We start from the raw sequence: 13,274 nt of genomic DNA, 5'->3' as shown, positions 1-13,274 counted from the left end.
GAATATCAATGCCAGTATTAGAGAGAATTGCAGTTCTAATAGGAGTTACATTTGTGTATTAATTCTTCAGGAGAAGAGAAAGTCAAAAGTTTGCAAGGAAGATATGGTGTTTGCGGTCTATGCAGCTGCAAATTGTTCAGACACGAGAAGAAGAACCCCTCTTCATGTTGCTGCAGCATCTGGATGTGCTCAGACTGTTCAATGTCTTTTAGCGCTTGGTGCTGAGGCAAAGGGAATGAAAGATTCAGGAGGAGCTACTGCTTTGTTTGTAGCTGCTGAATGTGGTTATGCAAATATATGTGAATTACTACTCCAAGCTGGAGCAGATGTCCTGGCTGGTAATAGGGCTGGGGAGAATCCTTTATATATTGCAGCTTTAAGAGGTCATTGTGCAGCTGTAGAAGTGTTGGTGAGGCACTGCTTCAAAAATAATATCAACTGGCAATGTGCAAAAGTTTATGGTATAGTCTCAATTCAATAAAATCTCCAAATCGATTTTCTGATCTTCATTTGTATGTTCAGATTGCTTTTGTCTATTTTTCTTTAAAAACTATATTTCAGAAACAAACTTGAGTTTTTATACCAGTGTTGTAGTATGACCATGTGGCAAATAATTAATTCCCATGATATGGTATCATTTGATATACATAAATCCCTATACATACATATTGATATAACTATAATTCTTGATGCTGTAAGATTAGCATATCACTTGAAAATTGAAACCTTATATATGTATTCATTTTTAATATTGTCATGAGCTTTGCTGGAGAGAAGGATAGAGATTGAACGTTGAAGCAAGGATCACAGTTTCTCAATCCAAAAGATGTTGGGTTTTCTGAGTACATTGATACAAGTAAATGACAAATGGGGAGTTACTGTAATGCTACCCAGTTCACTTCTGGACTAAAGACTTATCAACATCCACATTTGGCTGGGACAATTCAACCCACTTCTCCCCTGAAGAAGCTACTGACAGGGTTTGTAGTATGGTTTCCTCCTGGAAACATGTGCAGAATGCAAAGTGCCATCTGTGATCCAACTGACAAACACGCAATAATGTAGGAAAGGATCTTGTAGTCTCCCGAGCCCCAAGCAACCATGCAGCCAGCTTTTGGGAAGACTTTTATTATTACACAACACACAAGAAAACTCTAGAATCTCATAAGGACTGGGCAAAGTGATGTTTATGTCTTTGCTGTGCTATGGTAGGATTGTCAAGTGAGGCAGACCACAATCTGAGATGATCATACGAGGTCTGAGTTCTCAGGAATCTCTTGCAAAAAGGGTTTTTTGTTATCTACCTAATGTGTGTGTGTGTGAGAGGTTCCACTTCATGATTTTCATCACATTTGTGGAGATTTGTATCTAGTATCTTTTAGCCTTGGACCAGCTTGGTGGGATTCATTTTCACAAAGTCCTTTCTCTTCATTGACATCAAATTAGTTGATGGAGGTCTTTGGTTTGGGAGAGTCTCACTTCTCCTTGGTTGCATTATTGTGCCTGCAGGCGTGGTGGTCTTTTCACATGTGCTTGCCTCGTTGATCATCCATGGTTGCATATTTAATGATGTCTTGAAGCATGCTATATCATTATGGTATGGTCTTTGGTGTACTTGATCATTTTGGGTGTGCTACACCTTTTAAACTCTAGAATCTCATAAGGACTGGGCAAAGTGATGTTTATGCTTTTGCTGTGGTACGGTAGGATTGTCAAGTGAGGCAGACCACAATCTGAGATGATCATACGAGGTCTGGGTTTTCAGGCATCTCTTGCAAAAATGCTTTTTGTTATCAACCTCATGTGTGTGTGTGTGAGAGATTCCACTTGATGATTTTCATCACATTTGTGGAGATTTGTATCTAGTATCTTGGAGCCTTGGACCCAGGGTTGCAAGGGAGCTCCCCCCACCCCCCCACCATGAACCCGCTCCCAATTCGCGGCCCGCTCAGGAGCTACTCGGGAGCGCGCTTAATTAAAAAAACGCGCCTTGGTTTTTATGGAGCGATTAGGGGAGCTCCCTAGTCTTTTTTGCAATTTTTCTTTTTTTGCAGTAACATTTCAAATGCAATTTCTTTTCAAAGAAACAAATAATTTTTGAGTGTGGTAGCCTAATCATCAAGCCTATGGCCCTAGTATTGATATTAATGTTAAATTCTTAAAGTAGAAGTGACACATGATCAAGCCTGTGGCCTTAGTATTGATATTAATGTTAAATTCTTAGAGTAAAAGTGACATTCTCCTTAATCTTCATTTTCATCCTTTTACTTAAATTTTTAACATTACCATGAAATGACTCCGGATGTTTGAGAGTAGTTCTGACCTCATTGGATTTCATATGGAGAAAGTAGAATTTTAGATTTCATTCAAAATCCAACAAACTTATCAATTTTTTAGGATTTCAGGATTGGGGGGATTGCAACGTTTCCATTGTATTTTGTCATGTATTAGGGTATGGAACTCGTATTTAATCAAGAGCACCAATCCCTCTATCTACCTTGATGTTAGTGACATTGGTTGTCGAACTCCTTTATCATGACCCTACTAAAAATGTACTCTTCACTCGAACAAAATCTTGACTTGACATACTATGTTTTTCTATCTTATGTTAATGACAAAGATCCCTATACAGATCCAGAGGTAATGACAAAGATATCTGTGGATATTAATGCTTAGAGGGTGATATTAATGACAAAGATTTCGATTTTCCAACAAGACTAAAAATTTAGATATTTCTTGCTGCGGCAAGAGGCCGAAGCATTAGCAATAGATAATAGATTTACTCGTCTTTTCTAGTTTCTAGTAGTTTTTATAACTGTTGACTCTTTCATATTTATGATGATATTTTTTGTAAACAATATATGACAATTTTAGTTTGAAGTTTGAAGTTGGCAATTATAACTCATTGGTAATGAATTATGAATATGATGCTTCATGAAAGTTGAAAGTTGTTTCATTTCATTTCATTTTATAACATTTCATTTCATGTTAGATATTATTTGTTGTAATGGTTACACTTACCTTACAAGTACAACTTTGGTGATCAATGATGATAAATGTTATATATCGAATTTTGAAAGCTTGAAACTTTAAGGTTGATGAATCATGAGACTCAATATGTTAGATCTAAGACTTTTGTGATCCATAATGTAGATATAAGTCTTCCGGATTAATCACATTGATAGGATTTGGTCGACGTTTCGAACCAACTAATGTGGTTCATCCTCAGGACAAGGTCATATGTTACTATGTTACTAACTTGTGGAAGTGGTCGATGAATACTATAACTTCTAGATGATTGTTGTTGTATGGTTCAATCTATGTTTTTTATGCTTTTTATATCTAATTCATCATTCAACATGCTTTTGTTGACATATATGCATCAAAATATAAAAAATATAAAAATATATATATTATATAAAAACTCGTTCCTCGAATTGCTCCCAAATTGGGAACTTCTAAAAATGTCGCTTCCGCTTCCACTCCCTAGTAACCTTGCTTGGACCAACTTGGTGGGATTCATCTTCACAACACAAGAAAACTCTAGAATCTCATAAGTATTGGGCAACGTGATGTTTATGCTTTTGCTGTGCTATGGTAGGATTGTTAAGTGGGGCAAACCACAATCTGAGATGATCATACGAGGTCTGAGTTCTGAGGAATATCTTGCAAAAAGGCTTTTTTGTTATCTACCTAATGTGTGTGTGAGAGGTTCCACTTCATGATTTTCATCACATTTGTGGAGATTTGTATCTAGTATCTTGGAGCCTTGGGACCAACTTGGTGGGATTCATCTTCACAAAGTCCTTTCTCTTTCATTGACATCAAATCAGTTGAAGGAGGTCTTTGGTTTGGGAGAATCTCACTTCTCCTTGGTTGAATTACTGTGCCTGCAGGCTTGGTGGTCTTTACACATGTGCTTGCCTTTTTGATCACCCATGGTTGCATATTTAATGGTGTCTTGAAGCATGCTATATCATTATGGTATGGTTTTTGGTGTACTTGCTCATCTTGGGTGTGCTACATATTTTTCTTGGATGATGGGTGTATCCCCCCAAGGGGTTAGATGATGGTGTTAAGAGAAATATTTCATAATGTTGCTAGAGTTTCCTAGTTACTTTTGCATGGTATGTCGATGTGATGATGTTGGTTTGTCAGTAGGAGTGTTCTATGTGCTCTTGTTATGTTGATGTTTAGTGGGGACCTACTTGATGATTGGATGGTTCACATTTCTGTTTCCCCCACTCTTACGTTGTTGATGTTGATAGGTGAGGGTGTGTTGGGGTTGTGCACTTTACCATGGTGGGATTTCACTAGGTGATATGACTTTACAATGTTGTAACATTTTATAGACGTCACATAGGTGGAATGTGTTTGATGATGTAGGTGTTGAGAATTCTAAGGGTAGCAAGTGCAGGTGATTTCTCTTACTTGATAATTGTTTGTGATGTGATTTTACTTCTTTAGATTAGCTTCTTCTTTTCACTTGATTATTATTAGTGTTTTCTTCATCAAACAACTATCAAATCATAAAGAACAATGAGACAAAGGACACAAGATATAGGCGATTAGCCAGGGCCAAAACCTCTCCAATCTTGAGAGGAAAACCCACAACAATTCTTCTTCTTATAGAATCTTCAATTGACGAATTCCAAGACCTAGACCCTTGAACAACAACTCCTCCAAGACCAAGTCAATCCTTGCTTTAGGTCAAAGTCAATTTTTCTTTGATATTGCTGCAATCTCTCCTTTGACATTACCCCTTGGCCCTGCAACCCTAGTCTGAAATTTTTGGCCTTCTTGTAATTTTCTGTCTCTTGCAGTTGACTGCACTTTTCCCACGTGTGACAAAATTAGGGCAACTTTAGCCCTCCTTCTCCTTCGCTTGGCTTGAGCTAGCTTCTTTGTGACTTTGGCCTTCAAGATAGATTCTTTCCTTGTCTTGTTTTGGCTCCTTTGAGATGACTGTACTTCGGATTTGCTGCAATGAGATAAGCCCTAGTCCCCTCGCACATGTGAAAAGAAAATGGCCCAAAACAGATCCAAAACTATTCGGTCTTTTCTCTCCTCTTCTTCGCTTATCCAAGAGACTTCCTATTCACACTTCTGTCCTTGATTGCTTGCTTGATGAATGGTGTCTTGAGTGAGGTTGAGTTCTCCTATTTATAGGCTTCTCTCCCATGCTTTGAGGCTGACTTGACTTCATCTCTAGGCTGACATGATCTTTTGATAGGCTGACTTGATTGTAGCACATTGACAAGGTCTTGGAGGGTCCCTTGACTTGACTTTGACTCAAATAATTTTTCTTACAATATCTAACATGCTTAATTGGGTCTTCATACATGAAAATGACTCAATGACTTTATAACAAACCTAGAAGCACTCAATGGTGCTCTCTCATCTTTATTGCATGGATTTTTCATCTACACTTGTCATCATTGACCTTCATTAGATAGAGCCCTTTCCTCTTTTCCTTGGCACATATATTATTTTATTTGAGGCAGTTATGGAGGGATTTTATTGGGAGGTGTGTGTCATACTTGGAGGGCCACACATGTCACTTTTGCATGTTCTTGCTTGGTCTTCGTACTATGTTTGGAGAATATTTTTGGATCATCGTGTCTCATACTTGGAGGGCCACACATGTCACTTTTGTATGTTCTTGCTTGGTCTTCGTATTATGTTTGGATCATATTCTTGGATCATCTTACTATATTTGGAGCATATCCTTGGAGCATGCACTTGAGGAGACACTTCTTGCTAGTTTTTTATTTATATACTTCATTGTTTAATGAAGTTTCGGCATGGTCAAAACCCTAATTTGCCCACATCTCCTTTGATTTGCCTTGCTGTAGATGACCCACTTGCTATTTTGGAGTTTGACTACATTTCTTTTGGAGTGCTCCATGTACTTGTGTTAATTTTAGGTATATGTTCTATGCTTAGAGCAATTTATTTCAATTTTCCCAGTTAGCTCAATATCTTTTCTAGATTAGCAATCACATCAGCATAATAGTAAATTGCAGATAGAACATAAACATAAATCCCAGAACACAAGCCAAGACAAGAGGACACAAGATGTGGCGCTATCCAGGGACAAACCCCAATGTGGGGAAACGCTTGATCAATTCTTTTTATATGTTCTTCAATAGTTCAGCAGTGAGAGAGATAGTACATATACATCAGAAGTCAACATATTGACTTATCTAAATAAGAGCAGAGATCTTCTCTAAGAAGATAGCATATGAGGTGGCTGATCTGAGCTGAGTAGAAGGCATATTGCTTCCACTGATCCAAGGTGACTCCATCACCATGCTGCTCCTCACTATGCTGCACTCAATCATCATGCTGGACCTCATTACCATGCTGCACACATCATATTGCTGCATCATCAAGCTGTACCTTATCATCATACTGCACCCACTAGTGCTGCCTCATATTGAACTTCACTGTGCCCATCACGTTGCATCTCATTGTAGCATTTATTTATCAATGCTACACTACACTTCATCATGATGCCCATCATTATGTGGCAGTATTCAACATCATGCGGCACCTTGCTGTCACATCTTCTAACAGCAGATAGGGCAGCGTTCATTATGTCAAGACAGTCCTATCTAACAGACATCAAATCCTTGACTGTGGTGTTATGGCCTGTGGCCTAACACACATTCTTCCTTTAGGTTCCAGGCAGTACAAATATAATCCTTGATCCTCCAATGATACCTCAACGAATTTGATCCTAAGCTCCCCTAATTTTGCGCTCCTAAACAACCTCACTGTCTTCTTGAAATAGCTTCAGAGCAGCCTTATTTCTCCACACTGAATACTCCTTCTGGCTGTTTCTGTCACGCTGTTCCTTTAGGGCAGATTCAAGCCTAATGTATGGACTTGTCACCCTCAAACAGTAGCTGCACCTTCTAGCAAACCCTCCTTGTCTCGACCTCCTCCAATCAATCATACTGTCCTCTAAACAGACCCCTGAAATAGCCCTCAAATGTCCATGTTGTCTAGTCCTCTCCTTGCTGCAGCTAGGGCTTCCTTTTGGACAACGAATTAGGGTCTTTAGACTGTGGATGGATGACCTTAGATTAGGTCTCTCTAGACTGCGAATAGGGCTTTCTTTAGGCAGTGTATTAGGGCAAGTTTGGGCAGCGTATAAGAGCCTCTTTAGGCTGCATATAGAAGCTCCCCTAAACGTGGATAGATCTCCCTTCAATGATCTTGCTTTTGCTGTGGCTAGGAGCCTCTTTTGACTGCGGTTAGGGCATCCCTTTTTGCTGCATCCAAGGGCTGTCTCAAACCCTTTCAAAACAACATATATGATTAGGGCATGATTGCGTTTAGCTAGGACATGATAATACCTGCGGCTAGGGCATGATAGGACTGCATTAGGGTCAACTGTTAGGCCTCCTTCACCGTGCTAGATCTCCTTGTTTGGACTGCGTCTAGACCACCATCTTTGGGACTGCGGCTAGGGCTTCTTAGGGTCTCCTTCTAGACCTTCGTTTAGGGCTTCATCCTCTTAGATTTCCCTTGCCACTAAAACCCAAAACAAGTGGAGAGAAATTAAGAGTGAAGTGTGTGACTAAATGACTATCAAGCCACCTCCTTTTATACTAAAACGTTGAGCACAAGTGGGGGTTATTTGGTTGCTGGCCGACCTTGACGAATTGCCCCATAACACAAATAAATTCATATTTCCATGAATACTAATCGGAATCGGATGATCTTTAGATCAATCCTACACCTCGATGAGAGGAATCCAAGAAAAATATCAGCTAACATAAATAAGATGACCCACATGGAGTTTGGCCATAGTTGCCAATTTTAACACTCCCTCTCAACTCGGGAGAACTCCATCTGCTAATCCATCTGCCAGACTGTACTATCTCTACCATTAGTGCCCTACATTTCGTTGCTTTGCTCTGTTTTGCTGAACCAGGAAAAAGAAGAATTGATCGAGAATGTCTCATATCATTCTCTACTGACCCGAAGTCAGTCCCATATGAAGAGAGTGTGTCATACCACTCTTATTGATCCCATATCAGTTCCAAAAGTGAGTTATATCACTCTTACTGGCCAAATTCAGTTTCATTGATCCCAGATCAATATAACAAGAGAGTGTCTCAAACCACTCATACTAACCCGAAGTTAGTTTCATTTATCCCAGATCAATATCAAAAGAGTGTCTTAAACCACTCATACTGATGTGAAGTCAGTTTCATTGATCCTAGATCAATATCAGAAGAGAGTGTCTCAAACCACTCATACTGACCCGAAGTTAGTTTCATTGATCCCAGAGCAATATCAAAAGTGGGTGTCTTAAACCACTCATACTGACCTGAAGTCGGTTTCATTGATCCTAGATCAATATCAAAAGAGAGTGTCTTAAACCACTCATACTGACCTGAATTCAGTTTTATTGATCCCAGATCAATATCATCATAGCATAGGGAGTACAGTAGTAACACGATGCGTCCATCGGTACTACTATGGTCCCTATACTCATTTCCCTACTCATTGGCCAGATGAGAAGTATTTCCATGAGTCCCACACTGCATGGGTAGGATGTCTCAGCAGGAGAAGGATGAACCACTCATCCTGCCTACATTTCGCAAGGGTTAACCCAGGGGAAGGCTGAACCACTCACCCTATGATTGCTTCTCGCTCTACAATGTACCCCCAAGCCCCCTGGAGCTCCCAGAGCTCAATGTCCATATCATATAAGTCCCTTAGGAGAGAGTATCTCCATGACTCCTAGTCGTTCTCGGAAGTCACAAATTTGACCTTTCCTAGGGGCTTCGACAGAATGTCGTCGACCTGCACATCAGCCCCAATGCGATGGAGCCTTCTTGCTCATTGATGTACCATATCCCAGATAAAGTGGTACCTGATGTCTAGCTAGGAGCGTTCATAGAATACAGGATTCCGCCACAACGAATCCCCCTCTAGTTGTCACAGAAGATCACGGTGGTATCCATCATGTGTCCAAACAACTCATTGAAGAGCTTCCTCAACCAGGCAACTTCACACAAGGTCATACTCGTAGCTATGTATTTGGTCTCAGCGGTGTTCAAAGTAACCGACTTTTGCTTCTTGCTCATCGTAGCAGAACCCAAATCCTTCACACTGCCAGCCTAATCATCATCAGAATAATCATGCAGTTTCACATTTTTGGCAATGTATCTCAACCCGGAGTGATTGTGCTCCGAAGATATCTCAGAAGATTCTTGGCACCAATCTAGTGAGGCTGAACCATATATGAGCTCAACATGCTATTTGTAAAACACATATCTGGGCGAGAGTTCACCAAGAACGTCAATGCTAGAATGAGTTTATGAAACTCAGAGGCATTTCCCAAATCAGATCCGGCATCACTACTGCATAACTTCTGAAAGTCAAGCTCCTTTGAGGTAGTCACGGGCTTGCTGTTTACCATTCCAAATTCGGAATCTAACTCCCTCTTATTTTTGCAAATGAGAGGGTCTGCACCTGTCAGAAAGAGGTCGTCCTTAGAAAGTGCCAGTATGAGAGGTCTATCACCCACAACCTTGAAGCAATGGTTTGGATTGGCTTCACTTTTAGTGAATCTCAGCGTCATCAGACAGCTATCAATCCTCTCATATCAAGCCTGGGGTGTTTGCTTTAAGACATAAAGAGCTTTATTCCACCTGCATACAAGAGATTATCGATCATGAATCTCAAACCCCTTGAGTTGTTCCAAACCTGTGGACTTGCTACATGAGGAGAATGGTCCACGTGTAATATTTTTCTTTGGTACATCTCAGACACGTACCTTCATGCTCTTCTTGAATTCAGGCATCCCAATCACCATCTGACTCACATTGGGTAGGGCCCCATAATAAGCATACCTTCGGTGCTATAGGAGAGATGTGTCAACTAACATGGTCCCCAATGGACTTCCTGCAACTTGATACAAATTGCCAACTCTAAATAAAAGCAAAAAAGCACGTACCTTTCCATCAATGAATGTCACCATGAAACTTTTGACTTCCATTGCTGAAATGGACACTAGGTTCTTCTTGCGATCAGGTACATAAAGAGATTCATGTAATTGAATAGAGTTACCCTCATTCAATTGAGGGGTAACATTCCCTACACCCTTTCCGGTATAGGTGGTGTTGACTCCAAGTATAATCCCATGATTGTTTCCATCTCTACCAAATTCGAGAGAGCACCCTTCTATCCGATGAAGTGCCTTGAAGCATTGGGGTTCCTTGCTTTCTTTGAAGAGTCGACTTCATCAACTCACACATCCTTCTCTCTCATTTTGACTCTCAACGACTTGTATAAGTAAGGATTACCTCAAACCTTATTTGGCACTTCATCAACTCACACATCCTTCTCTCTCATTTTGACTCTCAACGACTTGTATAAATAAGGATTACCTCAAACCTTATTTGGCACTTCATCAACTCACACATCCTTCTCTCTCATTTTGACTCTCAACGACTTGTATAAATAAGGATTACCTCAAACCTTATTTGGCACTTCATCAACTCACACATTCTTCTCTCTCCTCATCTGATTGGTTCGTACAACTATTGGGTAGCTGATTTTTCTCACACTTGTGGTAGAAAGGAGGACGAAAATTATAGGGCCAAAAATTTGAAGTTTTTTTGCATTTTGACTAGCATTGACTTTGACTTTATGGGTAACTTTCGACCTTGATTTTATGGGAGAATCTATTTCTCAGCAGGCACATTTATTGGCATAAAAACTGAGGTGATCTAGGCACTTTGACTTGCGTTGACCGCATGCCCGTTTGATCGTAAGGTTGACCGAATTTGATTGCAGATTTGTTGATTGTTTTGGGCTGACTTTGACCAACAAGAGAGGTCGAGTTCCTCTCTCCTTTGACCGAGTTGTTTGGGGGAAGTTTGACCAGAGTTTGATCATGGTTGACTTTATGGTTAGGGTTGATTTGACTATTATTGATTGAGGGTAGAATTGTAGATTTGACAGGGTTGTTTTGGACAATGATTTGGCAAATCAATTTTGATTTTCACTTTGTATTATTGTACTCTCTGTGTGCTGAACATTTGATATAAGAATAAGAAGAATTGATTAAAGGGGTTTTCCCATCTTGGGGTTTTTCCTGGCATTTGCCAAATACTGGTGTTTTCTTGTCTTGGCTTGTCTTCTGCATTTATTATTTATGTTCTATCTATAGTTACTGTCAATGTGATTAATGGTTAATGTGATTGTTATTGATAATTAAGTGGAAATCGTCATTGGGCTCATAGAACGACATTGAAGTAATTTTTGCAAGCATAGAACATACCCTTGTTATCTAAAATTAACAAGGGCATATCAAAGAGAGCAAGATGAGGTTGATGGACTTAATAGAAGGTGTGAAGAGCTTGCTAATGCTACTCCTCAATCCCCACCAAACATTGAGTCAAGGATTGTGGTTGAAGCAAGGAAGAGGAAAGTGGTTCAACAACAACAACTACCACTATCCAAAAATACCATAGGAGCATCTGCGTCAGTTCAAGAGAGAAGAATTGCTAAATTAGTGAATGTGCAAGCGAGAGAAGACGCTGATTCCAAAGTGGCTAGGTGCATCTATGTGTGTGGCTAGGTGCATCTATACGCTGATTCAATGTTGTTCGGTCTCCTTACTGGTAAGATATGATAAGGGCAGTTACCAAAGCTCCGACAGGGTACAAGGGGCCCAATTATGAAAATGTTAGAACTCAGCTTCTCAAAAATGAGGAGCTTGTGGAGGAGCTTTGGGGTTAGCATTGTAGGAATTTACAGGGTAAGTTCCTCAGAAAGAACACCAAAGGACACCACTCACAAACAGATCATAGATCAATACACCAGTATTGTTGACGTGGTTAAAACCCTCAAAGTGGGAAACAGTCCACGACCTGAGCCAATGCGGCCACTTCAGGCAATTTATTAATAAAAGAATGAAAATTTACATAAGCTTCTCTCATGAACAGTTACCCTACAAATGACCCTCCATGCTCTTTAAATAGAGATCATGGATCGATTGGGTGTTAAGCCACAGATCAAGTGTTAGTAATACCGATGAGAGAATGAACCATCAGATCACTACATATCGTGACCGTCGGATTGTAAGTTACAAAAGTACATAGTAAAGAAACACACTTCACCTAACTCTACACTAGACCAAGTTATACTTAACTATATCCTATGTGTCGAAATATCCTAACACCCCCCCTTAAGAACAACTTGGGATAGGATTGAAGTATGTACAAATATGACACAATAGGAGAAGGAAGGAGGCACTAGAGCCTGTCTCCCCTTAGTGACAACTTCCTGAACTCCAACCATAAATCGAAGTTTAGTAAACCTTGCCTCTGTGAGAGCCTTTGTAAAGATGTCTGCAACTTGATCCTCTGTTGAACAATATTGCACTTCAAGAACATGGTCGTGAATGAGCTTTCTGATGAAGTGCATGTGCAGTTCAATGTGTTCGCTGCGCTGATGTTGCACTGGATCTTTGCATAGATGAATGGCACTTTGATTATCACACCAAAGTGTTGTTGGATGTTGCTGTTGAAAGCGAAACTCTGACAGGATCTGACGAAGCCACAAGGCTTCCTTACTAGCTTCTACGGCACCACGATACTCTGCTTCTGTTGAAGAAAGAGAAATGGCACTTTGTTTCTTGCAAGCCCATGTAATAGGTCCTGAACCAAGAGTGAACACATAACCTGCAGTAGACTTCCGATCATTAGGTTCACCGGCCCAATCAGAATCAGTGAAACCAACCAATAGAGGAGATGCTTCTGCATTATAATGAATCCTAAACTGAATTGTACCTCGAACATAACAAAGTATTCTTTTAGCTGCTTTCCAATGACTTTCATGTGGGTTTTGCATAAACGAGCAATAAGGCCAACATCAAAGGAAAGGTCAGGACGAGTATGGGTCAGATACAAAAGTTTTCCTACAAGTTGATGGTTTAAGGTAGCATCAACTTCAGGGGAAGTACAAGTAACTGAAAGTTTGGTTCCAGACTGAAAAGGAGAAGGGGCCGGCTTACAGTCTTCCATGTGAAAATGGCGTAGAAGATCACAGGCATACTTGGACTGGGAAAGGGAAATACCTTCCTTGGATTGCAAGACTTGAAGACCAAGAAAATAATGCAAGTGTCCTAACTCTGTCATTTCAAACTTCTTTTTAAGGTTGGACTTCACATGGTTTATAAGGTTGGGATCACTACTATTAAGGATAAGATCATCAACATAAAAAACAAGAATGCCACTTTCTTG

General features: G+C 40.0%; 1 protein-coding gene across 1 annotated transcript in view; it reads left to right on the top strand.

Annotated features, from left to right (window-relative positions):
- LOC149175196 (uncharacterized) overlaps positions 1-13,274 on the top strand; it is a 101,188-nt gene that overhangs the window by 72,956 nt on the left and 14,958 nt on the right. Inside the window, exon 5 of the mRNA XM_089419541.1 lies at positions 71-461. Within this exon, the coding sequence (XP_089275667.1) occupies positions 71-461 (391 nt within the window). The remainder of the gene's footprint in view (positions 1-70; positions 462-13,274) is intronic.

The sequence above is a fragment of the Pinus tabuliformis genome, chromosome 4_1 (assembly GCF_031772625.1).
Source record: "Pinus tabuliformis cultivar Carrire ecotype Pingquan chromosome 4_1, CPIR1, whole genome shotgun sequence".
In the NCBI taxonomy this organism is placed as follows: domain Eukaryota; kingdom Viridiplantae; phylum Streptophyta; class Pinopsida; order Pinales; family Pinaceae; genus Pinus; species Pinus tabuliformis.
This window is presented reverse-complemented; position numbering and strand designations above follow the sequence as displayed.